The 23,808-nt window shown below is 54.3% G+C and overlaps 9 protein-coding genes across 9 annotated transcripts; 2 read left to right on the top strand and 7 right to left on the bottom strand.

Annotated features, from left to right (window-relative positions):
- Positions 1-69: 69 nt before the first annotated feature.
- Positions 70-539, bottom strand: AB675_4083 (uncharacterized protein; the record flags this gene model as incomplete). Its single annotated transcript, XM_018144196.1, has 2 exons — positions 70-336; positions 514-539. Coding segments are annotated over 2 exons (293 nt in total), but the record flags the coding sequence as incomplete, so codon positions are not given.
- Positions 540-1,834: 1,295 nt separating this feature from the next.
- On the bottom strand, positions 1,835-4,770 carry AB675_4082 (Protein zds1; the record flags this gene model as incomplete). The annotated part of the gene is made up of 3 exons (XM_018144195.1): positions 1,835-2,170; positions 2,229-4,697; positions 4,750-4,770. 3 exons carry the CDS (start codon positions 4,768-4,770, stop codon positions 1,835-1,837), a joined length of 2,826 nt encoding a protein of 941 aa, XP_017994446.1.
- A 1,127-nt stretch (positions 4,771-5,897) lies between these two features.
- On the bottom strand, positions 5,898-7,679 carry AB675_4081 (uncharacterized protein; the record flags this gene model as incomplete). The annotated part of the gene is made up of 1 exon (XM_018144194.1): positions 5,898-7,679. The coding sequence occupies one exon, from the start codon at positions 7,677-7,679 to the stop codon at positions 5,898-5,900; it is 1,782 nt and encodes a 593-aa protein (XP_017994428.1).
- Positions 7,680-8,608: 929 nt separating this feature from the next.
- On the bottom strand, positions 8,609-10,343 carry AB675_4080 (Hsk1-interacting molecule 1; the record flags this gene model as incomplete). Its single annotated transcript, XM_018144193.1, has 3 exons — positions 8,609-8,701; positions 8,749-9,945; positions 10,002-10,343. The coding sequence occupies 3 exons, from the start codon at positions 10,341-10,343 to the stop codon at positions 8,609-8,611; spliced, it is 1,632 nt and encodes a 543-aa protein (XP_017994436.1).
- Positions 10,344-11,331: 988 nt separating this feature from the next.
- Positions 11,332-13,098, bottom strand: AB675_4079 (Serine/threonine-protein kinase 32B; the record flags this gene model as incomplete). The annotated part of the gene is made up of 5 exons (XM_018144191.1): positions 11,332-11,851; positions 11,903-12,200; positions 12,296-12,829; positions 12,884-13,006; positions 13,056-13,098. 5 exons carry the CDS (start codon positions 13,096-13,098, stop codon positions 11,332-11,334), a joined length of 1,518 nt encoding a protein of 505 aa, XP_017994445.1.
- A 2,275-nt stretch (positions 13,099-15,373) lies between these two features.
- Positions 15,374-16,873, top strand: AB675_4078 (uncharacterized protein; the record flags this gene model as incomplete). Its single annotated transcript, XM_018144190.1, has 1 exon — positions 15,374-16,873. One exon carries the CDS (start codon positions 15,374-15,376, stop codon positions 16,871-16,873), a length of 1,500 nt encoding a protein of 499 aa, XP_017994440.1.
- A 625-nt stretch (positions 16,874-17,498) lies between these two features.
- Positions 17,499-19,174, bottom strand: AB675_4077 (LAS seventeen-binding protein 5; the record flags this gene model as incomplete). The annotated part of the gene is made up of 2 exons (XM_018144189.1): positions 17,499-18,141; positions 18,168-19,174. 2 exons carry the CDS (start codon positions 19,172-19,174, stop codon positions 17,499-17,501), a joined length of 1,650 nt encoding a protein of 549 aa, XP_017994427.1.
- Positions 19,175-21,361: 2,187 nt separating this feature from the next.
- On the top strand, positions 21,362-22,435 carry AB675_4076 (3'(2'),5'-bisphosphate nucleotidase; the record flags this gene model as incomplete). The annotated part of the gene is made up of 1 exon (XM_018144188.1): positions 21,362-22,435. The coding sequence occupies one exon, from the start codon at positions 21,362-21,364 to the stop codon at positions 22,433-22,435; it is 1,074 nt and encodes a 357-aa protein (XP_017994444.1).
- Positions 22,436-22,659: 224 nt separating this feature from the next.
- AB675_4075 (54S ribosomal protein L6, mitochondrial) lies at positions 22,660-23,439 on the bottom strand (the record flags this gene model as incomplete). The annotated part of the gene is made up of 1 exon (XM_018144187.1): positions 22,660-23,439. The coding sequence occupies one exon, from the start codon at positions 23,437-23,439 to the stop codon at positions 22,660-22,662; it is 780 nt and encodes a 259-aa protein (XP_017994453.1).
- Between the last annotated feature and the right edge of the window lie 369 nt (positions 23,440-23,808).

Genomic DNA, 23,808 nt, shown 5'->3' with positions numbered 1-23,808 from the left:
ATCTTGCAATGTGACACCTACCCCGACCTCCACTTCTCCCTTCCCCCGTCCTACCGCCCAAACACCAACCTCCACAAGAAACCCAGCACAAACCACAAAACCAAAAACACCCCAATAATTATCCCCGCGAGCTTCAACACAGCAACCCGATCCCCCTGCCGCGCCATCCGCCCCATCCGTCCCATGCTTCCCCTCAGGCTCGTGCCCATGTTACTAAACACCTCATTGGTGTTGTCGAGCGTTTGCTGGTTCGAGGCCTGCGCGTAGATGTTGTCGGTGATGCCGCGGAGTTGGGATGTTTTGGCGTGGAGGGATGCGAGGAGGGTTTGGTTCTGTCTGTTGGGGGTGGGTTGACGTTAGTTGTGGTGGTGGTGGTGGGGCGTTGGAAAAGGGAGGGGGGGGTTGGCTAGGTCGGCCTCGCAACACCCGCAGGTGAGAAGGATTGAATAGGATGGCAGAAGGCAGACGGGTAAAAAGAAAAAGATAAACAGAGGCACATCAAGAAAAACGTACTCTTCTCTGGCATAAGCGTCCGTCATCTTGCCTCCTCACACTCCAGAATCCCTACCCCTAGCCCTGTTCCAAGCAGCCTTGTTCTCAACCACTCGTCTATCGAAGACGTGTCTACACTTCGCCCAAAACCCTCCCTGATCTGGCCCTATTCCAGGCGTAGACGCGTCCCTCCAACAGTCTTTGAGATGTTGGATACCGCTCTTATAGGGATCGCGGGATTTCTCACCCAGGTAGTGATCGTAGAGGTACCAGACTGACCAGGCGACTGTTAAGCTGAAAAGCAAGTCGAAGTGCGCGGGTTTGTGTGGAGGGGCAACAGGCGTTGAGGATTGTGGTGGCTGCTGTTTTGCGTTTGTGGCGGGTTTTGATGTTTTGCTGCGGGACTGGTACTTCAAGACTGGGGAACCGGTGGTTTGGCGTGAGACTCCACGGGGAATTGGAAAGACACGTCGCAGCATATGCGGTGCCTTTGGCTAGCCAAGGACAGCGGATGGATGGTGCCCCGTGCGGCGGGCAGGCAGGCAGTAACGTGAGGTTCGCTTCGCTTCAAGATGGGTCAATTGTGACGGATCGTGCGATCGCGACGATCGATGGAGTCGAGCCCGCTATGAGAATCAGTCGTATGTTAGACCAGGTGCAGTGTTGGATTGAGTTGAGCTAGATGAAGTGACGGCATATGAGACTCACACCGAAGTGCAAAGTACGGAGGAGGTCTGACGTCGGAAGCGCGGTCAAGCAGCCTTGGCGAAAGCCGGTTGACGAGATTGATTGCGAGCCCTCATCGTCGCCGGATGACGCGATCTCCTTCACCGGGCTACTAGAACCGGTATTTATACTCCAAATGGCAGATGAGACCTCACTGGCACGTCCTGTACATGAACAGCCATCGATCTATACGCATGGGACAAGCCGACAGTCCTTGGAGTCGCAGATATAGTTGAAAAGATGCAACTCAAATGGCTCATCCTTGCAGACTTGGAGCGAGGCCGCTGTATATACATCGTGATGGAACTGCTCTCTTCGCTCGCTCGGTTGCTTCGATCATTAACGTTCGTGTAAATATGTATGACACCGCATCGTTGTCCTCGTGCCCGTCCTGCCGCCCTTACCACACCAGCGCTCACCGTACCGCGGTCCCTCGATATGAGGATCTTCCAGTCCACCAGAATCAACATCCACTGTCCCTACTCTTCTCAAACCCATGTCCTGAATCGCTATGCTGGAAGAGAGAAGAAACTCAAGTCTCACATCCATCCGGTCTTCATCAAGCCGCCTCATTCTCAACCTGCTCGACGGTGATTCTGCCCACCGAATCATCACATCACCACATATCCCCGTCGTCATCATTTCCGCCTCTCGAAACCGCCTGCCTATTCGACGCGCCCTGATAGTATGGGTTACTGCCACTGGCATTGCTCATGTAGTTGCCATTCGGCTGATGGTGATGTTGATGACTCTGCTGGCTCCTTGGATCCACCCCGCGGTGTTGACCATTCGTGTCGTAGCCGTACTGTGAGCTATCGCCTTCGTATGCCTGTCCTGTCTGACTCGGCTGGTAGGCATACGCGTGTGGCTCTTGCTGCGGTTCCGGCTGCGATGAAGGCGTTGGCTGCGACTGAGCCTGAGGTTGGGATTGGGCTTGTTGGGCGTTTTGAGCCTGTGTGAAAATCAGTACAATATTCCTTGGCTGACGTTAGCGGACATCATGAACTCACCTGCTGGTACCGCTGGTACTGCGTGAACTCCTCTGGCTGACTACTGCTCTGACCCTGCTGGCTACCACTACCACCTGGGGTCCCACCACCTTGCTGCTCCTTCTGCCGTCTTTGCTGCTTCGCACTCGTCGGCAGATTCATCTGCGGATGCATCTGCTGCACCTTGGCCAGATAGCTATACATGAAATTGCTTAGCAGTACCTGACTGTACAGCGCCCTCCTCGGATTCGCCAACTTCATGTGCGCCATCCTGTAAATCGCACGCTCTTCCAGAATCGAGAATCTTGTCCAATTATAGTCGATATCCGGCTTGAGCTCTCGAATCGTAGGCTCAGGCGACAGTCGATCCTTATACTTGTTGCCGCCCTTTGTGGTTTCCTTCTCGGCCTTGCCTTTCTTGCCGAAGAGGGAGGAGAACAAGCCTTCCTTCTCCTTTTTGCCTTCGCCACTGGCTTTGCGGATCGATTCCTTCTTGCGCTCTTCGTCGAGTCGGAGACTTTCGCGGTCGATCACCAGGCTCTCGCGACCTTTGTTGTTGCCTTCGATGGAGGTTTGGAGAACGTCGAGTCGGGTGTTGTCGTGCGATTGGGGTGGTTTGACTATTTTGGCTTTGGGTTTGTCTACTTTCTCGTCCTTCCTCTCTTCCTTGCCCAGCAGCCAACCCCAGCTGGACTTTTTGGGCTCATCCTTTGCTCGATGGTCTGCTCGCTTGTCGACTGTCAGTGTTGGGATGTAAGAGAGGTCGGCTGTATTGGTGTTGTTGCCCGGCAGAGGCGAAGGCTGGTCTAAGCTTTGCGGCCCTTTCTGATATGTCTGTGACGGCTGTCGTTGCTGGAGTTGTGGTATCGCATTGACAGAAGATTGTTGTTTCGGAGGCATACCGGGACGTTGGTACGGCTGTTTCTGCGCATCCCGCGATGATGACCGCTCAGGATGCCGCATTGGCGGCTGTATAGGCGCTGGAGACGGTGCGGTCGACGGACGCTCTTCAGGCGCCGGTGTCTCGATGATCTGGGGAACAAGCCGCTGCTCTGGCGGCTCAGGCAATGGCTGCGTCATTCTTTCCGGCATACTTGCAGTACTATTGCGGTGCGATGACCCACCTAATATGCCGTCGAACGTCTGCCGGCCATCGTTAAGGCGCTCCTGAGAATGCTTTGCGAGGTTCGCAGGTCTTGAGAAGTTGTACACTCCGCCTTGCCGACTGCCTGCCGCAGGAGTGCTCTCAGTCCTGGGCGGAATTGACTCGCGTGACGACGGGTCCGTCAGTGTGAGGTTAAAATCGCTTGACGAAAAGGTAGGCATCTGAGGTACTTCAGGCGTAGCAGGCGTGATAGGTGTGTCACCGTGAGTTGCAACCCGGCGTGCTGCCCGCTGCGCGTAGGTCGACCGATCAGGACGGCCGCCTTTGACGCTCCCAGCTTTCCTGTATGTTGTCCTCGTTGAGCGTTTCAGCGTAGAACCAGGTATCGAGGGTAGAATAACATCCTCCTCTTGAGAATCCTGACCTGGGCTCTCCACGCTAGCCCTTCGATTCTCTCCCGAGACCAATGTCTCAAGTGCCAGCAACGTTGGGTCCGGACCACCACTCTGTCGGAGCGACCTCTTTCGTTCCAGTCTGTCTGCTCCATCTTGATAGCCGGCTGAGCTGTCTATCTGGCGGGACAGCATCGATTTTTTCCTTCGCAAGCCGCCGTTGTCTACGCCCAGTGATGAGGCAGAATTCGATCTTGATGTGCCTGGACTTGTGAACTGCGATAGTTCCCCTGACCGTCTCTTGATCTGCTCTGCCTTGCTGTCTAAGAAGCTCTTGAACTCTTTGGGTGCTAATTCTGGATGTAATCTTGCAGGAACCCAAAACAGCCGAGAGTCGTCGTCTTCACTTGCGTTTGAGGCCGGAGCACTCGGAAGTGCAGCAGGATTTAGATGTGGTAAATCAGGATCACCAGCTGCTCCTCCATCCATCGACAGCATAGACATACGTCGCAGAGCTTGCAGATTGCTGAGCTCCTGTGCCACAGCTGCCGGGCTGGACTCGTAGTCGGTATCATTGAGAGGAAAATGCGTGTTGGCGGTGTCTGACGGCGAGCGATCTCGGCCATGTGGAGGAGGCGAAGGTGTTCCTTGTCTGTCCCATGAAGCTTGTCTCAAAGGTTGCGGCCTCTGCGTATTCGGGCCCACGATCACCTTCCCGTTTGACAGTTGTCGTTCAGGCATGGCTTTCCGAGGTATTGAAGTTCTTCGGACGGGCTGGTCATTCAAGTGAAAGTCTTGCATTCGGCGCTCGATAGGTGAAGTCGGATTGCCCGAGGAGCCTTTTGAGCTGCGCTGACCATCGTGATCTTCATCGCCGTACATGTAGCCTATCGCTTCGGTTACGTGATGATCGTCATTGCTGATCGAGAGTTGCTGGAGGTGGCCTCGGCGGGAAGCAAAGCTCGCGGCATTGTCGCGAGGCCTGGTTGTAGTCTGTTGAGGCTCTTGTCAGTACGGCGTTCAATATGGACTTGAGGCATGGAACGCTGAGTGTGTGGTGGTTCATCTAAGCGATAGACGTCGCCTTGATCTTTCATCACACGAGCACAACCGCCCGAGGCGCAGAGCTCGCTACCGCTCCTGTCTGACCGTGACAACAGCTCTGCTACATCGTTTCTCGCTGTGGGTTGTCTGTCTTGTACGTACCTGCATTGAGCTCAACGCCTTGCCTTGCCAGTACTTCTGGTCCAGGAGACGCTGTGGGCCAGCACAGGAGTGCAGTCTAAAATCTCCGTGCGGCTACCATTCCCTTATCTTGCCATGCGAATGTATAAGGAACCGTATGTATTATCTCTCTGACGAATCGTGACCATCGGGCGGGCGTAGATGCCTCGTGCAGGAAGTCGTTCGCGGTAGGGGATGGGCGGCTGCACGCTAGGCCGGGCGGCGGTTCTAGTCGTCGAGTGTGTGTACGGAGCGGCTTATACTTTGGTGAGATTTACTTGACGTTGAAGTGAGGTATAGGACGACGCTTGTGGAAGAACTGTTGGCAACGTTGAAAGGCACAAGCAAGCGGTCTATGATGGTCGACTCGAATGCAAGAGGTGCAGTGATCACGGAGTAGGTACGCTAGCGGCCTTGTTCGCCGGACCACGAATCGCACAGCGCGTGGCTGCACGATAAGGCGGCAGTCCTCCGGAGCCCTTAGATTTCAGGATTTAGGAGCCCAACAGGTACGAACCAGGGGCGCGAGTACCGCCTAACTAGTACGCCTCCCGGGGCAGCAGCTTAGCTCACCCCGGTCAATTTCTTCTACCTGTGGCTTTCGTGATACCTGTGGCTGTGCTGCAGATCATTTTCCACATTTCATTTCGGCTCATCTCACCTCCTCTGCGTAACGCCACTTTCCTTGCCTCGCATTTTGTGCTACTCGGGCTGCGTCCAAGCATTTGGAGCCTGGCAGCTGCCAACTCTACGTCAAAGACATGCAGGTCGCCGACGAGGAAGGTATTCTTTGACAAGCTCGATCGCCCGGGTCGTGGTACTTCCGTCGGCGCCGGAGAGGACTTGCATTTGCATTTCCGGATTTCCATGCAGAGGCGTCCACTGCACGAGCTATCGCTCAAGTCGTACCTCGATGTCTACCACGTATGGCCTGTGCACTAACTCGACTGACCACCCGCTACGCTATTCTCATCCCCATGGGTTATCTTCCAGGCCGCCTCCAAACCCACCACCACTGGGCTTGCTTGTAGCTGGCGTCTGAGTAGCTGAAGCAGAAGTCCAACCCCCAAAGTCCTCGTCCGCCGTGACCGAAGGTTGCCGTGTAGGCTTGGCTGCTTGCGATATAGGCGCTCCCCACCCGCCTGTAATGTCATTCGGTGTTATGCGTGACGGCACCTTCCCGAGATCGACGGTGGGAGCAGCTGGCTTGGGTGGCACCGGCTCTGGCGCTCCCCACGGACTGCTATCCGCCGCAGCCAGTGAACCCCAGGGGTCCGAGAAGGCGTTGTTGCTTGTTGGCACTGCCGCTGGCTTGGGTGCAGGTGGCTGCGTCTTTGTTGGCTGAGACGAGAGATTGAAGGCCGAGCTGAAATCGTTGGATGTCTTTGTAATACTTGGCGAGGCGACTTTGGGTGCTGTGACCGGGGCAGGAGGAGCTGCAGACTGTGTAGTTGGCGCAGATGACCATCCTCCGAAGTCGTCTCCGCCAAACATGTCAGCAGGTATAGAGACAGGTTTCGCAGCAGGAACAGGCGCGGGTTTTGGTGCTGGAGGAGCAGCAGGTGTAGCATTCTGAGTGAACGAGAAGTTGAGGCTACTGTTCGCCTGAGGTACAGGGCCTGGTCGCGGCGCGGGAGGGCTCGTAGGAGTAGAGTCGAAGAAATTGCCACCACTCAATGGCGGCGGCGATGTCACCTGAGCTGCCGATGGCGTAGACTTGGCTGGTGCTGCTGATGGGAAGCTAAGTCCTGAGAAAGCCGACGACGCTGACTGCACAGGCGGCGACTTCACTGTTGGGCTTGGTGTGCTCGAGAAGTTGAGACCGCCGAAAGCGTCTGCCAGGCCTCCGAAGGCGTCCTTCTTGGCTGGTGCTGCGGAAGACACACCACCAAAGGATGGTTGCCGATCGTGACTGGGCTGTGAAGCGGCCTGCGGCTTTGGTGCTGCACTGTAAAGTGAAAGTATGGAGTTCTTGAGATCTCCTCGTGGATTGGATGCAGGCGCTGTTGGATTCGATGCAGCACTCGCTGGACGAGGGGCTCCCGCGCTGGGCGGCGCACCAAAGAAGTCGAGCCCAAGTAAAGAGTCTCCCTGCTTAGGGGCAGGTTTGGCAGCAGGTGGTGCCGTCCGCGCTGCAGGCTTGGACTGAGGGAGGTCTGCTGTGCTGGGTCTGGCAGGAGGTTCAGAGATATCGCCAAACAGATCGACCGCAGGCGCGGCAGCTCGTGGTGGGGGCGGCGCTCTTGCCGACGACTGTGGCTGCTGGCCTGTCCTTTGTGAAGCCGACCGCTCAAGTTTGGTCTTTTCCTGCACAATACTCAACGGCTCTTCATCATCAGCGCCCAACGTCGACGGATCTGGCATTGGTCCATCCATCACCCATCGTTTCGACTCGTACTTTGTGCGGATGAAGTTCTCTATCTTGGCTTCTGAAGGACTGTGGCCCTGTGCAAGTTTGGCTTCCCAATATTTGTTGGCTCGTGTATTGCCCCATTTCAGTATGCTCTGTAGCTGCTCATCCGTCCACGAATCAAGATCGACTGACTTGACTCTGCTGATATGCGTTCCCATGCCGCGATGAATGCCTGAACATCGGATGCAGACAAAGACACCTAGGTTCCAGCTCGCCCACCGAGGATGCTTGTTCCTTTTGCAATCGGCACATACTTTGTTGCCTTCGAGTTTCACGAGCGCTTTGAGGGTCTGAGTGTTTTGTGCCGCGCGGTCGTTGCCCGCAGGACGCCGAGACATGGTTGTGACGACGTAGATGGGCACGAGATGAGGTGACGAGTCGTACGTGTATTGGGGTAAAGTAGTGGGTGGGCAGGCGTATGGCTTTATTCTTAGACGCAATTCATCTACGACTCTGTCCTTTGCCTGACGAACAGAGGGAGATCAGCTGCAGGCAAAATAGTTCTGGTGAAAGGTAGTGGTACCGAGTGAAGGGTCGTAGGTAACTTCGAAGGCCGCCACAACTCCCGGCAGGCTCATCCCGCCGGAAGCCTTGGCACTGCCGAGCCAGATATCTCAGTGGCAGTCCCTGGACCTGTGCTACTACCTCTATCCTCGCGCCACATCTCGCATTCAACATACACTTAGAGCCTTGTGCCGATGTCAGCGCTTCTCACTACCAATGTGCATACACATATACTATGTCTAACTAGCTATGCGTACAAATAAATATATGCCCTGCAGAGGAATGCTGTGGACCCGTGCTCCTTACAGGGCAGAGTATATGCGTATAGGTATAGAACGATACTGAGCCATCTGCCGCGAGTTTGACCTTGCTGGTCCTCTCAGACAACAAAGTCCCATGTCGACAGTGAGCCGAATACATATTCATGCTTTCATTTCGACATGTGTTCCTCGCATATCGTTCCTTGTCAACCCACCCACTTGTGGGTCACTCTCGATCCCAGCAAATGACTCCTTTGTATGCTAATGCTGATGCTGTTGATGCTGATTATGATGATGCTGCTGCATCGTCCGAGTCCTTCAGAAATGGAGCAGCTTTTGTGAATACCGAGGAAAACCATGCTGCGCGGATGAACGAGTAACTGAATCCCGATGTCAAAAAGGTATCGCGCCTGTGAACGCTCAAAGCCGCTAAGTCGAAGTGAAAATCAAAAGGAGTGCAATTGTACTGCTGCTGGTATGTGGTGGTGTTTTGTTGGGCCTCTTCATGGCTGCTGTAGTTTCGCCAGTAAAGCGTCGAGCTCTTCCCAATTGCTCTGAGTCATTGCGAACTTTCGGTGTTTGCGTGAGAGGATGTGCTATTTACAGTCAGCCAAGTCCACGATAGTAGTCGAAGCAAACTTACCTCATCGAAGTCCTCGTACTTATCACGACAATTCTCGCAATAACCAGGTTTGGGTTCCCGTTGTGATCGTTTGCGGTTGCCCTTACTCGCCCGTTGACGGAGGTATTCCTCCTCTTCGTCCTCCTGAATGCCACCGAGCTTCTCTTGTGCTTTGCTCTTCGCTGCTCGTGCTGGAGCGGGAGCCCGAGCATTCTTTAACACGCCAGCCAGGTCCTGCATACGATGCGAGCTCGGTATTGAACCAACAGACGCGCTGCCAGTATTACTGCGCTCGAGCACTTTCCGCTTGAGCTCGTTGACTTCCTTGCTGGTATTAGTTTTGACACCAGTCGCGGCTGTGGACGAGATCATGTTGGACTGTATCGCCGAAGTCAAGTTGGAGCGTTGAATCCCGGACGCGGCAGGCTCACGAGTCATCAGCAGCGGGCCTCCAGGAGCTCGGACGAAGTCCATGCCGTTCTGGCTGGGCAATGGTGGAAAAGAGTTGGTGGAGTCGGTTCGCTTGTGAAGCATACTTGGGTTGATGGTTGCTGGTGGAGGATTGTGCAGTTCCCTGAGCGACTTGCGAGGACTTACCCGTCGCGGTGGTTGCATTCGCGTAGGCTCTTCTCGTTGAAGGGCGCGCTGTTGTGCTGCTTTGCGTTCCTGATCCTTCCTAAGTTGCGGATCCTCGATAAAAGGACACTTGCCAACCGCAGCGGAGCGGAATTGCGGCCACTCTCCATCACCCTTCTTTGCTGGCTGCTTGTATTCTCGGGCCATTGTTGGTCGATATCGTTCGTCCATGTCGTGGATGTAGATGTACGGGCCCTTAAATGGAATGAGGTCACGCTGCAGGCCAGGCCTCTCACGCTCCGATGTTACCACCCTGTCGTTCCGCAGTGCCTGGGACAGATCATTCTGATCCCGAACCGCTTCTCGTGCAGGCGCCAATGTGCTCTTCTGCTCCATGGTCGACAGAACTCGCTGTAGCTTCTCGGCTGCCCATATTTTCATGCCCATCTGCAGCCCTCGCTGCAGAATATCCAAGGCAGGTGCACCATCCTTACGCTGTCGGGCCGCTTTGTCCAGGGCCGACGTACTCGTGGCCTGCGACTGATCATCCTGACCAGAAGCTACAGAGGCGATGTCTTCGGTAGGTATCTGCCTGGTTGTGATGATATGGGTGACCGATTTCGAGAAGAACTTCTCTTCTTTCTACGCGAGTATTAGCTAAGCTGGTCGCCACACGAGCAAGGCATGTCGACACTTACCGCACCGAAATGTAAGATGTGCTTGACGAATTGAGCCTGCTCGCGAGCACGGGCAGGCTCCGTGAAGCCGTCGAAGTAGAAAGAGAACGAAGGGAATAATTTTCGATAATGCTCCTGCCACCGCCGAAGTTGAGAGTCCTCCTTCTGTGTTGGCTCGACATTCTTGGTCACTCGCATGCCAGCTTTGGATTGCGATGCTGCTGCGACCAACTTCTTCTGAAATGCATTGGAGCCAGCTGTGCCATTGCCTCGATCGAATACCCTCTTCGACCGTGTTTCGGGTGGGTGTGACAGGCCCAGTCGTGGCTTTGTCAACAGCAAGGCGCTTTTGAGGTGGCTCATTTTCCTGTAGTGATATGTTGGCCTGAGCACGTGAGCGTTTTGAACCGCTCGTGGTCAGGAAGCGATGCGGCGAGTTGGTGGCATTTGGAATGTTCGCCAGAGGTGCCCTTCGATGACTCGCAGTAGCCATGTTGCCTATAGACAGCGAATCGTGAGGCGACGGCGGTACTAGGACAGCAGCTGCCATTCATAGGGTGTCTGGCAGACCGTTGTCAAGGTATCGAGTGATGTGCAGGGATATGGCGGGATGGAGGACGCGATCCGACGCGTGCTCGAGATTCCCCAAGACCAGGACTTTAAAAGGTACTCATATTTGATATGCAGTGCGACAGGTCTGGTTTAGTGATGTTTGTCGAAAGTCAGTCGACCAGAGCTTCCCCAGGGTATAGAGAAGGTACCGAAGCTGTGGTGCAGGCTGGGTGTGGTTCGAGGATATGAGAGGCGGGTGTTGACATGAGAGAAGAGCAAGAGTTCCGAGTTGGAGCTACACCGCACAGGCGCTAGTGACGCTACCTTCCCAGCAACCACAGGCCAAAAACACTGGCAACCACAACCCCACTCCAGCATAACACCTGCAAATTGATCAACTTGCTTCTCAATTGATCAGTACACCAGATCAGTTTGATGATAATTATGATGAGTCTGAGATATGTATGATTTGTATGTAATCCTCGGAATAGAGTGGGCGCGCATCCAGTGCATTATTGCCGCCAATGTTTCGTGACTTTGTTGGTACAGTATAGTCCATCTCACCATCGCCCGGTAGGTAAATACAAGAACCACCGCCATCTTCCCCTCTCTTCCATCCGCCTTTCATCATGCAATGTTATGATTCATGCCAGTATTCCGGGTATCGATTGTTCCGAAACGGTCGTGACTGCTCAAATTCAAAAGGAAGATCTCACCATGAGGAAGCCAGCTTGGTCTGCGGTGATAGAGGCCTCCTCAAGACAATGTCACTGATCTGGATGTCAGAGCAGTTCGACGATTAGTTGATGATGTGTCGTGCACCATATTTGCCCAGCACGCCGGGCTCCTTGGGTTTCGGACTCCTATCTCGGCCCTTCTTTCGACTGAGAAAGCCAAGTACGCTTCCACCCTTGTCGCCGCCTCGATCTGCTCCGGCATCCGCTGGCAGGCTCGAGGTCTGATCCGATAGCTGCGACCAGCTTCCTCCTTCGTCTAGCACCATTTGTACACCTCCACCTTTGCTCATCTGTCGCGATGCAGCCTGCGGTCGTTGAGGCGGGAGTGGACGACTGAACGACTTCGATGCTGACATCGGTCTTGGAACCTGAGCTGACGTCTGTGGAAGTGCTGTCCGCAACTCCTCCAGTGCAGGGAAGTTGTCCGAGCCCTGCGGTTCTTGCGTTATAGCGGTCGGTGAAATCGGTGGAGAACCATCCGCTGATGATGCTTGCGATCGTGCTTGTGATCGATTTGATAAGGTCGTCTCCAGATTCTCATCGGGTGGTGGAACCTTGCCTGCTACAGCTTCCGCTGCTTGTCTGTATACTTGGTCAGTAATCTTGGAATGCGATGCAGAATGGTCGACCCACATTTCATAGCTCGCACTGGTGTAGTCGAAGGGTTCGAACATGGTCTCGATCATGCGATGGAGTTCGTCCTCTCTAATTTCGCGACTTGTGGCGTCGTGCCTCAGTTCGGCTCTCGGTTTCTGCTTCCTCGCTCTGGCCTCCAGTGGTGCCTCTTCTAACAATAATTCTTCCAGATCGTACGTTGCATCAAAGTTGGTCTTCTCACTCGATGGGACGAATATTGGCGCTATCTGTTTTCGTTCAAGTGCCATAAAGTCGATTGGTTGGAAGAAAGGGTGGTTGACGAAAGTGGCGAACCCTGTAGCACCTATTCGTTTCCGCCGGTCCTTTTCCATCAACGATGTCATAGCGTGTAGACATGGCATCGACACTGGTGGCTTCGTAACAAAGTACTTCGGGTTTGCTGCACACACATTCTCGGCCAGCTCTTCATGGCTCTTGCCTCATAAGGTCTCTTGCCATAGATGCACTCGTACATAGTGACACCCAACGACCACCAGTCTGGCTCGCTCAGGTAGCCTGAGCCCCTGAATACCTCTGGCGCCAGGTATGCCAGAGTTCCGGATTTGCTGGTTAGTGGTTTGCCCGGCTTGAAATCCGAGGCGACGTTGAAGTCGGCCAAATGAACATGGCCTTCCGAGTCAAGCAGGACATTGTCGGGTTTCAAATCTCGATGCACGATACCTTGGCCGTGAATATATCTGAGCGCGCAGGCGATCTCTGCCATCCAGAAGCGCACTGTTTCCTCAGTGAAGGCCTTCCGTTGGATGTGAAACCGAAGATCGCCTCCATTCATCAAGTCCACTACGAGGTAGAGGTATTCGATGTCCTGGAAGCTATATCGTAGATTGCATAGGAATGGGTGGTTGAGATGCTCCAGCATACGTCGTTCACGGATGATGTTACGTACACTTTCTGAGCGAACGACTGGAAATCCTAATCAGCACACGTTTGGACCTTGAGGTACGGCGCTCTCATTACCTTCATCTTTGCGTATATATTTGAGAGCAAATGTGAGACCAGAATCCTTTCGTTCAACGATGCGGACTTTTCCGAAAGCACCCTTGCCTACCACCCTGAGAAGTCGAAAGTGGTTCAAGTTGACTACAAGCGTCAGTTTAGCAATCCGAGACGACAGTAGGATTTAATATACCTTCATCTGTGTAGACGACAGGCTTGCCCTGAGAATTGCCCATGTTGGGGGCCTCTGTCGTGGGCTGGCTCTGACAGAAACGTGGCCTCGGAACGGTCCGGTCTGGTCAGAATAATGATGTCGGCATGAACAACCAGAATGCGTCGACAATTAAGTTGCTGCGTGCAACGACTTCCAGAAAGTCGGTCGGAAGCTGTGCCCTCAAGTGCTATGAGCGACAGGAAGAAGTGCGAAGATGTCAGGTTGGAAGCGTCATGACATGAAGACGAGGTCGCAGCAAAAACAGGAGGCGGAGATTGAAGTGAGACGGTGAGCTGCCGGGACAGTCAGAAGCGTGGTCGTATCGCTGTGGATGGTAGAGCGGGCTCAGCAACCACACGCGATTATGTTGGTATGATGAGTAGTATTGTTGAGTCGGATTTGATGGCGTTGGAGGTTTGTGTCGGCGACGAGAGGCAAAAATTTTGGGTAAAGGGAAGGAGACGTGCATATGCACAACAGCGCAGAGCGAGGGTGCTGCAGAAGTGAACCGACAAGGATCTCAAAACTGGGCTAGTGTGCTCCAGAAGAGCAGATCAGGGCCCCGAATGCCACCCGCCGGCGCGTGGTGGCGTTCAAAGAGAACAAGCCTTCAGCGATGGCAGGCTAGGGGTAGCTCGGATCAATGGCGCTCTGTACCATCTAGGTGGACTTATTAGGTAGCCTACAGCCAGAGAGACTGGAAACAGGGCTTTACATGTACGGCAGGCATCATTGCACATGCTGTGTATCGCTCAACGAGACAGCACGCAGGGAGAGAGAGTGATTGCCTGATTATTGAAGCGAAAGTTGGGTGGAAACTGTGTTTCAAGATCGACTTGGCTAACGTTCCAGAAGATTTGAGCCAAGCCAGAGCAGCAGTGAGGGGGAAGTCACACGGCAATTCTATCACCATCACTAATCTCACAAACATTCCCGGTGACAGTATAGTACGATTTACTGCGACTCACATCGTGCACAAGCATGCCGCGGTTCTACAGACCCGACGGTTTGGATGTCATTCGGCTGCCTCCATAAGCGGCTGACACGGATGCATGCATCTCTTCGCGGGCGGCATGTGGTTGACGTGCGTTATGCCGTTGAAAGACGCTCTCAGGTTCGCCCTGGCCATTCTTGCACTACGATCATCAGCTTCGTCGAACATCGACTTCGTATTTTGGAGCTCGGACGCTCATGGATGTCGCGAGATTCTGATTCGTTCGTCTTTGGTTCTCGTCTGGCCGATGTTGAGCCTCCGATCAAGGTAGTACAGTTGACTAACCATGAGTCCGCAGAGATTGAACTTTAAGCAGCTTCCCTGCTCGTGGCTGCCCACCTGCCACGTTTTTCCACGTGGCCCGGAGTCGAGACTTTTCCAGGTTTTCTATTTCCGCAGCTCGACTTTGGAGCCGCATTCTATGGCTAAGCAACTTTGACACCATTCCAGCCAGTCGACTGTTCAGTATTGACGCCTGCAACATACCGAGGAATCAGCGTCCTAGCGTCGTCTGCTAAGAAGCGGTTTTCTCCGTGATTCAGCTGTCAAAGCACGGTTCAATGATTCAACATCTTTCTCCGTTTCGGGTATAGCTATGCCATAGGGCTACCAGATCCGAAAAATCCCAGAGCTCCGCTTCGCTGCAACAGCTCCCGAGCAGACAGTACCACGGCAGCAATGGGTACCTACACAAGCTGCTCAAATGTCGTCGAAGGGTGTCGACTTCCGCGAGGCGGTTTGCAAAGCTTGCACACAACGCTCTCATCTCGTGTGAAGGCCGCCCTGATTCCAGGAAGTAGAAGTGCTCACCACAACGCTGTGTAGCTGCTCACCAACAGGAGCCAGGCACTTCTGCTGCTACTGACCTTGATACTAGTAGCCAACGATGACTGCTTGCCGACGACTCTCCTTGGCCTGACTACAACATGTGTGTTCGCTCTGCAGATCTGTATCAGATCATGACCAGCTTGTCGGTGACTTCACGCTAGCTCAGAGGAAGCTACGAAGCACCGTCGGCAGGTTCTCGGCGAAAGCGTAGAAGGAATGCTGCCTGTACACGACACCATGACCTCCTGATGATCAAAACTCTTTCGCGACCACAAGTGACAAAGACCTGCGTTTCGGGCACATTGCCTGCCTGTCCTCGACCGCATTCAGGTACAAGGAGCCTGCAACACAATCAAAGACCTTTGTAGGTATTGTCAGCAGCTTTCGAGGTAAGTCGCAGTGATCATGGCCAACTCCCATTCAATGATGTCTCAGGGGCCTAAGGTGAGTCCATCGACGTCGATGGGACCAAACCATGGGCAACGTCACTTCTGCATTACAACACGAAGAAGCGTGTCGACTTCGCGAAAATAAACATCCCAACTTAAACGCTGTCCACGAATATGACAAGAACACTGCCTATAGAACCGCAAGCTGGACCAACGACCGCAAAAAGCTTGCACGACGGAGGACGAGATGGGGGCTCAAAGGTAGCTACAACACAGATGCATACAATTTCTTGACATCCCGAGCACTGGTCAGCGATGACCCGAACGAGATATGGGAGGGCGTTCAACTCCTCGGCAAGGGCGCTTTCGGCACAGTCGGCTTATGGAAGAGATTTGATAGCAGAGGACATGTCATAGACTCGGTCGCGATCAAGGAAAGCAAAGAATCGGATCCGAGAGTGAAAGTCGATTTGCTCCGGCGGACGCATGGCAGGGAGAAGATCCCACGAAAGGCTTTCTGGCAGGATTTCTTCAGTCGACGGACTCCTTACGTACCTGTCTTGAGGAAGATTGTTCATTTCCTAGGCTCGACGAACTCATGGCGCTTCTATACTGAATACTGTCCGAACGGGGATATCTTCGGTCTCATCGAAGTCTATCAGAAGTACAATGCAGATCGCGCACAAAAGCACCCACACGAGCCGGTCGAGCGGATTCCCCTGCTATACGTTTGGGCTGTCCTGTACAGTCTTGCGCATGCCCTGCACAGGCTCAAGCTCTCGGAAAGAGATGAGGACGAGATCGACGACGTCTTGAACCATGACCTTCTGGATGGTCCTTCCGATCCAATGTTCGTCCTCCACCTCGACATCAAGGACGCAAATATCCTGCTCGGAAACCCCTACAAGCACCATCTCATGCGAGGCTACCCAATAGCGAAGCTCGCTGACTTCGGCCTCGCCTCGCTGACCAGCATGAACCACGAACGGAACTCACGCAAATGGAGAGAATGGGGCACCAAGATCTGCGATCCACCAGAACAGTACGACAAGGGCCACTTCGACCACTTCTGGCAGAATCCCACAATCCATCCTGGCCGCAACACTTCATACCCCTTCACCCCAAAGCACGGCGTCTGGCAGATCGCAGCCGTGGTCTTCTCCATGATCGATCTCGGCCCGAACAATCTGTGGCTGGACCAACAACTGCAGTATCTTGCACGAAATCCGCGGGAGGCGGAGCGAAAATGCAATAGCAGCAGGCCTCGTGGCCAATGGCTAGAAGGGCGCTTCACGCACGAGAGTTTCGCGGACTACGGTACGGATATTATGCACCTGTTGGCGAGTTGCCTTAACATGATACCTGAGAACCGGCCGAGTGCTAGAGAAGTTATGAATGCGTGCTTGAGGGGCATGCAGAACGAAGTCGACCGCTTGGAACGTGAGCGGATCGCGTACCCTGTCGTGTTCTTTGGGGACTATGGTCTGGAGGAGTTGAAGGATCATATGCGGTCGAGGCGGGCGAGGAAGGAGCGGAGGAGGAGGGAGGATAGGGATGGGAAAAGGCGGAGGCATAGCCACTGGTGATGAGGGTTGTGCTGTGAAGCATCGTACCTCTGTCCACACAGATATATTTGTAAGGTAAGAATTGAGATTCCGGCGAGATCTCTAGGCAGTAGTTCAGGTAGCCACACATTGGGACTATATCGTCGACATCTCGCTTGAAGAGCGTATGCGTGTTGTCATACACTGACAGTGACGAGTATTTGCACATGACTTCGAGTCGTTTGCTGTATCCTGATGTCGTGTTTAAAGAATCTGTGTCATCCGGTCTCAACAAGGTCTAGCTGTCATCCGGACGTAGATTCAAGCTCAGAGACGGTCAACCGGTCTTGTAAAAGACCACTCGTCAGCCACCGTCTACAAGATTGATCCGTTCCGTTTAGCTGCAGAGGACGACCGTGCTAATACACTGCAGCGTATCTCATCCTGCTAGGCAGAAGTGCTCAAAGGGAACATTTCTGTGTCATGAACTTCATCGCATCGTTCGCACTGTACTGCAGGCGTGATATGTCTATATGCCTCCCCCATCCCCCAGTCTCAAAGGCGTTCAACCCAAACCCACCGATGACTGATAGCCTCCGATAGCTCTCGAAGACCCCGATCCGAGAAGTCATGCCGAACAGAGACTCTTCTCTCATCAGCGCCCCCGTCAGACCTCCTTAAAATACCCTTTCCGCTGGCTTGCCTTCCAATCCGGCGTCTTACTCGCGTGACTGTCTCCGAAGGGATCGTCCTCGTCCTCGTCACTAGCGGACTCGCTCTCGCTCTCTACTTGCTGTCTCCTGGCCGCGGGAGACGCTGCCGGCTGCGGCGGCATTCTCAGCCCACCCGGCGCACCGGGCCTCGGCGGCTTCGTAGGTGGCGAAGCACCCATCCTTGATGATTTGTCGTTCAAGCTCAGTCCCGCCACCATCTTCTCCGCATCTCTGGCGGAGCTCGCTTCTGACATCTTCGCCTGTCTGCTCAAATGCATAGCCTCCTCAACCTCGGAGTCACTGTCATCGTCTACGCTCTTATCGAGTACTTCAAATGCGATCAGTGCAGCCACCAGCTCGTCGTTCGCGTGTATAAGTCCACCAAGAAACTCTTCCTGCTCGACGTAGTGGATGTACCGGAGCACCTGGCGGCGGAGAGATTTGCAGGTCTCGAAGCGCTTCATGACTTCTGGGTCGTCGGCTACGCGATTGTGTTCTCGGTTGACGAGCTTAAGGGCGTTGTTGAGATTGGTCGTTGCGACTGAGGCAGACGCTATGGATTGCAGGATGGCGGGCTTCTCCTTGTTGAGGTCGAAGCTTGGTTGGCGCCTTTCTTCTTAGACTTCTTTTCTTTTCGGGAGGAGAGGAAGGAGCCTGATGAGCCCAATGGTATTGGTGCTTGATTCTTCCGGAGTGTGTTGGGTGACGAGGTCTCAGCAGCGTAGGAGTTGGACCGTGAGCGCGAATCGTTCGAGTCCATACGGCTAGCATAGGACTCTTCCTCAAGAGCTCGATCTCGATGAGCCTCCTCTTCTGTCTCGCGAAGAACTCGGGACTCCTTCTGACGCTGGACATTTGTCTTCGCACGCTTGGGAAGTTGGTTGTATAACGATTTGGCACCCTCCAGGCCTGGAGCAGTGGCGGAGGAAGCAACCCATTGGGAGAAGAGGTCCTTGCATTTGGCGCGGACATCAGGATCAGACACCTGGTCAACGGCGGCGATTCGCAGGCGTTCTAGTAGAGGGCCATCCGACAAGATTGTGCGTTGCATTCGCTGCGGGCCATTTTGTAGTAAGCCATCGAGAATGGTCAAAGCTCGTAATTGTCTGTGCACAGAGCCATATTTCAACTTCTTGCGTATTGCTCGGGCGGCTTCCGTTGGCCCAGTGGCTTGTAGTTTGATCGACTCGAGGATGTCAGGGATGCCGGCAAGGTCTTCTTCATCGTAGGTCTCGGACGTGAGTTGCTCGACGGCAACGGATATGGACGAGAAGGGTTTCTTTTGTTTCGAATAGCGGTATCGCGTTAGCAGCTGGTACTTCCTTCGGGAACGGGCACAGCAGAAGCAATGAAGCGCAAGAGCAATCAGTTTGCGGCAGCCGCGAAGGCTGGAGACTGACGGCCTTGACAGGAATGATGTGGATGCCGGAAGGTTGTTTGGATATGCATCGAACGTGGTCTCGTGCCGTGGCTTCTTCCGGGAGCACCGCTGGCAGTCGTCGTCTTCATCGATGCAGGCCAGTAGTGACTTCTCACACTCCTCTATGCGGGCCGAAAGCTTCTCGTCGCGAGGAAGTTCCGTGACGATGACATCGGGGCAGGCCCCAGAGAAGGCTACCAGAATAGACATGTCGGCGGAGGTGTAGTGTCGATTGCGGGGAATGAGATGTATGCTACAGATCAGGGCATAACTCCAGGGCGTGGCAGGTTTCAAGATCATGAAATATGACTTACAGGAGAGGAGAACATTGCCCGGGAGTGAGACGGCCTGTACGGATATGATATGTGTGGCAGTGGTAGCCCAACCCGGGGCCACGGGCAGGTGCAGACGGATGGTGGTTGTTGGCAGGAGTGCCAGAGAATGGCCGAGATTCCTGAGCCGAGTCAGGAATAGCTAGCTCCGTTTCCCAAGACAATCTCACAGCGAGCGGTGGACGGTCGGCTCGAAGAATGTAATGATATGATGGTGGGGTCAGAGCAAAATAGAAAGGAGTCGGAACATAACATTGAGAAATGAACGAAACGGAGATCGAAGCGTTTGTTGTGGTCAGCGGGCTATGAACGAGGGGTCAATTCCCATCTGCCTTGCTAAAATTAAGGCAAACATGGAGATTGCTTCATGAACCAGTCAACTCTTCGACATGCCGCCTCTCCGAGGCCAGGCTTTCCGTGAAACATCGCGAACACCCAAGGTTTTTGCTGCGATCAGGCGCATGGCTTTCAGCTGTCGGACAACAGAGACCTCTACACGAGTTGAGGCCGACTTGAGAGGATCGAAGTGTCCATGCCGCTATCGAAGGCTAGAGGCTAGACTGTTCGAACATTGCTTCTAGCACTTGGCGAGGAGACCTACGAGGTCCAAGCGCGGGTTTCTCGAATACAACGAAGTGTCATCGATATATCACAGCGGCTGGCTCCTGTCAGGCTGTCAGTATGGCCCCGAGTTCGATTGAGAAGCCAGCCGTTGACAGGTCCCTTGACCACTTTCGTGTGTGATACGAGCATCTAGACTTGTTCAAAGGCCCTCGCGAGTCTCAACAGGCTGTGGAAGCCCCCATCGGGCGATCTCCAGGCTAGACAAGGGCCTGCCCCTGACCGTCCTCGCCACGTGAGAACCCAATTCGAGCCTCTCTGGACTTTCTTCCTAACAGCTTCGAGCAGGGAGTGAACCGCCCTTCCTTGATGCAATGTACGGCTGGTGTTCGAGGGCGAAAAGTTGGCCAGACTTGGCCCAAGAGATTCATCTTCGAGGCGCGAGTTCTGCGCAACAATTTGCAGAGAATGTATTAGGCTGTAGGCAAGCATATCCGCCGGCAGCCAAGACGAGTCCGAGGACGACTCCAATATCATAGCGCTGACGACAAGCCACTGAAGATGCCTGTCTGTCACTGCAAACGAGGTCACTTGGGAACGAGTGGTCCGCCGGCCCAGACCAGCAAGTGATGTAAAATGGTGAGGGCGGTGGATCTGCCAATGCCAGCACGCGTAGTATCGAGCATACATGTACCGGAAGCCTGAACGGACGAGGTCTCGTGGTATAGGCAGGATACAAGGCTCAAGATTATAAAAGATGGAAGGCTGCAGGCATGCTCGCGCCGCTATCGATTATGCAGGTACTTCTTTCGCTACATCGCTTGCTCCCGAGATGTGGCTTGATGCCTTAAGTTGGCTCAGCATATCCGGCACTGCGCTTCGTTGTTGTCTTCTCTCCGGCGAGGACAAGAAGCCGGCAACCTATTGAGCGAGTCATGCTTGAGTCAGCTTGTATAGTAATTCAATGATCTTGGTCACGAGAGACAGATAAATCGATGATAGGCCTTGATATTAGATCCGCAGATAATGCCAAGATCGGTGTTTGCAGATGGACATGCCGATCAATGACTTCCACACCGACATGTGTCTTCGAAAATTCGCATCTCCATCCGCGCGACTGTAGCACTCTTGACACCGACCAGATCGATAGCGTTAGCATACAACGTCCGCCTAGCGCAACGCCATCAGTGGTGTAAGCAAGCCAATTGCATTCGAGGACCCGGTCACAGTGTGAGGATCTTGAACCCAGAACAACCCGAATAGACGTACTTGGGGCGGGTTATTGCTCTTGCATCGTTTGATGAGAGCATCGCACTTGACGACTGGTCGGGCTGTCTTCGTAACATCAATCTTTCTGGTCGTACTTACCGCGCTGGCTCCGGTCTACACGCCCAACATCGGTCACAGGCTCTCGACTGTTCTCAGTCACTTCCGCTTCCCAACGAGAGTCTTCTCCTCGAGTTCTTCTCTCACAGCCTTCAGACTAGGTACTAACTTCACAGCCATGGCTTACGATCAGGAACTGAAAGTGGCTCTCCTTGCCGTCGCTCGCGCCTCCATCCTGACCAAGTCCGTTTTCTCTGCCAAAGCTAAGGGTACCATCAGCAAAGACGATGCCTCCCCAGTCACAATCGGCGACTATGGCGCCCAAGCCCTAATCATCTCCGCCATCAAGAAGAACTTTCCGCAGGACGAGGTCGTTGGCGAGGAAGAAGCGTCCACCCTACGCACCGACACCTCGTTGTCGTCCAAGATCTGGGAACTCGTCAAGGACGTCAAGCTCGACGATGCGGAGTCTGACAGTCTACTCGGTGGCCCGATCTCTTCTGAATCTGACATGCTCGACGCCATTGACGCAGGCAACTCTGCTGGTGGCAACAAAGGTCGTATCTGGGCACTTGACCCTATCGACGGTACAAAGGGTTTCCTCCGTGGGGGACAGTATGCCGTCTGTCTCGCCCTGATGGTTGACGGCGAAGTGCAAGTCGGCGTCCTCGGCTGCCCAAATCTGCCCGTCGACGACTCCGTTGCTCTGACAGAGGACATCGGCGCCGCAGCCACAGACAAAGAAGGCTACGGTGTGCTCTTCTCCGCCATCAAGGGCCAAGGCGCCAACTCCCAACCACTGACCCGGAAAGCCGTCGGCAAAGGCCACGCCATCACAGTCAGCAAGATCACAGATGTCAGCCAAGCCGTGCTCTGCGAGTCTGTTGAGCCAGGGCACTCCTCCAAGGGCGACAATGCCGACATTGCGGCCAAACTCGGCATCACCGGCAAGCCCGTACAGATGGATTCACAGGCCAAGTACGGCTCAGTGGCGAGAGGCGCGGGCGATGTATACCTGAGGCTGCCAGTTAGAAAGGACTACGTCGAGAAGATCTGGGATCATGCGGCGGGAGATCTGATCGTGAGAGAGGCGGGTGGAGAAGTCACGGATGTGCAAGGGAAGCGGTTGGACTTCAGTCGGGGAAGGACGTTAACGGAGAATAAGGGTGTTGTGGCGAGCCCCAAAAATGTGCATGCTGAGGTGCTGGCGGCTGTGAAGGAGGTCCTGGGTGCGAAGACGAGTAAGGTTTAGATCAGTGTGGTGATGAAGACTTGAGGGGATGAAGCCGTGTTCAGTACTCCTGAGCGCCACAAGCAACTTTTGTCTGGAGGTTGCACAGATATGTGCATGCTAACCATCCATACATATGTATACACAAGCGCAGCATAAAATGTACAGATCGCTCAAATCGTTCGGACACCGCTTTCGTGCCCTTTCAATGCGCTGTCCAACTTGGCCGTCCGCCCCGTTTCCGTCTACTTGATCTTCTTCGCCTTCAGTTTGATCGTCTCATCATTGACATAAATCCCTTTGCCCTTGTACGGCTCCGGCCGCCTCCACTTCCTAATCTTCGCCGCAAAATGCGTCACCACCTGCTTATCCGGCCCCTCCAGCAGTATCCGCGTCGGCTGCGGCACACTCGCTTTCACGCCTTCTGGCACGCCCATCTCCACTGGATGTGCGAAGCCTAGCTTTAGGTTCAGGAAGGGCTGGTTGGGGTACTCGATGATGGAGGTGGGGACCAAGGGTGTGGGTTCGAGGGTGGCGCGGTAGCCGACGCCAACGAGGCGCAGGATGCAGACGTGGCCTTCGCTCACGCCGGAGATGAGGTTGGAGAGGTGCGAGGTCATTGTGCCCCACATGGCGCGTTGGTGTTTGAGGGTTGGAGTTTGCACGCGGGTGAGGAGTTTGCGGGAGGAGTCGGTGAGGGTTGTTGTTAGGTAGGGTGGGAGCGCGAGTGTGAGGCTGCCGAGAGGGCCTTTTACTTCGACCGCAGAGGTTGGTGTGTCGGCTTTGCGTGACCGTGCATTTTCAATGGGCAGGTCGAAGAAGCGTAGCGAGACGTCTGGTGGTATTGTTATTGGCTCTCTTCCTATCCGCGAGCATTGCGTGCGTGTCGTTGAGAATGTCCGTGACTTTGTGTGTCGGTTTGTGCGCCCAGACAGTGCTGGAACGAGGAATGATGGGACGTCGTGGGTGCGCGAGGCTTGCTGTAGGAGCTTGCGGAAGCTGGGTCGCAGGCCTGTGCAGGCCATGGTGGGAAGTCCTTCAACGAAGGCTGACGAGAGTGCTAGGGAGTACTCCTGTAGTATAGAGGCCCGTAGGCAGTGACTCAGGCAGTGGCACAGCGAGGTTGATCGGTCGTCGCAATATCGAAGAGCTGCGAAGGTCGGCGACGAGGTCAAGAAATATATCGTGTAAGGCTGATAGACAGCCTTGTGGGACTTTCGTGGCTTCTCCTTGAGTTCGCGTTCATGTCGAACTCCTTCCTTCTTCACGCTTGCCCATCTTTCGAGCAAGTTTGTATGAGCAAATGTACCAAAAGCTGCTCGAAGCGTAAGTCACGATCGACATGTCCAGTTCAGAGTAAGAGAACGCGTCCGACTTTCGTGCTTCACCATTCG

This window comes from Cyphellophora attinorum, assembly GCF_001299255.1.
Source record: "Cyphellophora attinorum strain CBS 131958 chromosome Unknown Contig59, whole genome shotgun sequence".
Lineage (NCBI taxonomy): Eukaryota > Fungi > Ascomycota > Eurotiomycetes > Chaetothyriales > Cyphellophoraceae > Cyphellophora > Cyphellophora attinorum.
The sequence above is the reverse complement of the archived record's forward strand: the minus strand, read 5'-3'. Positions and strand labels throughout refer to the sequence as shown.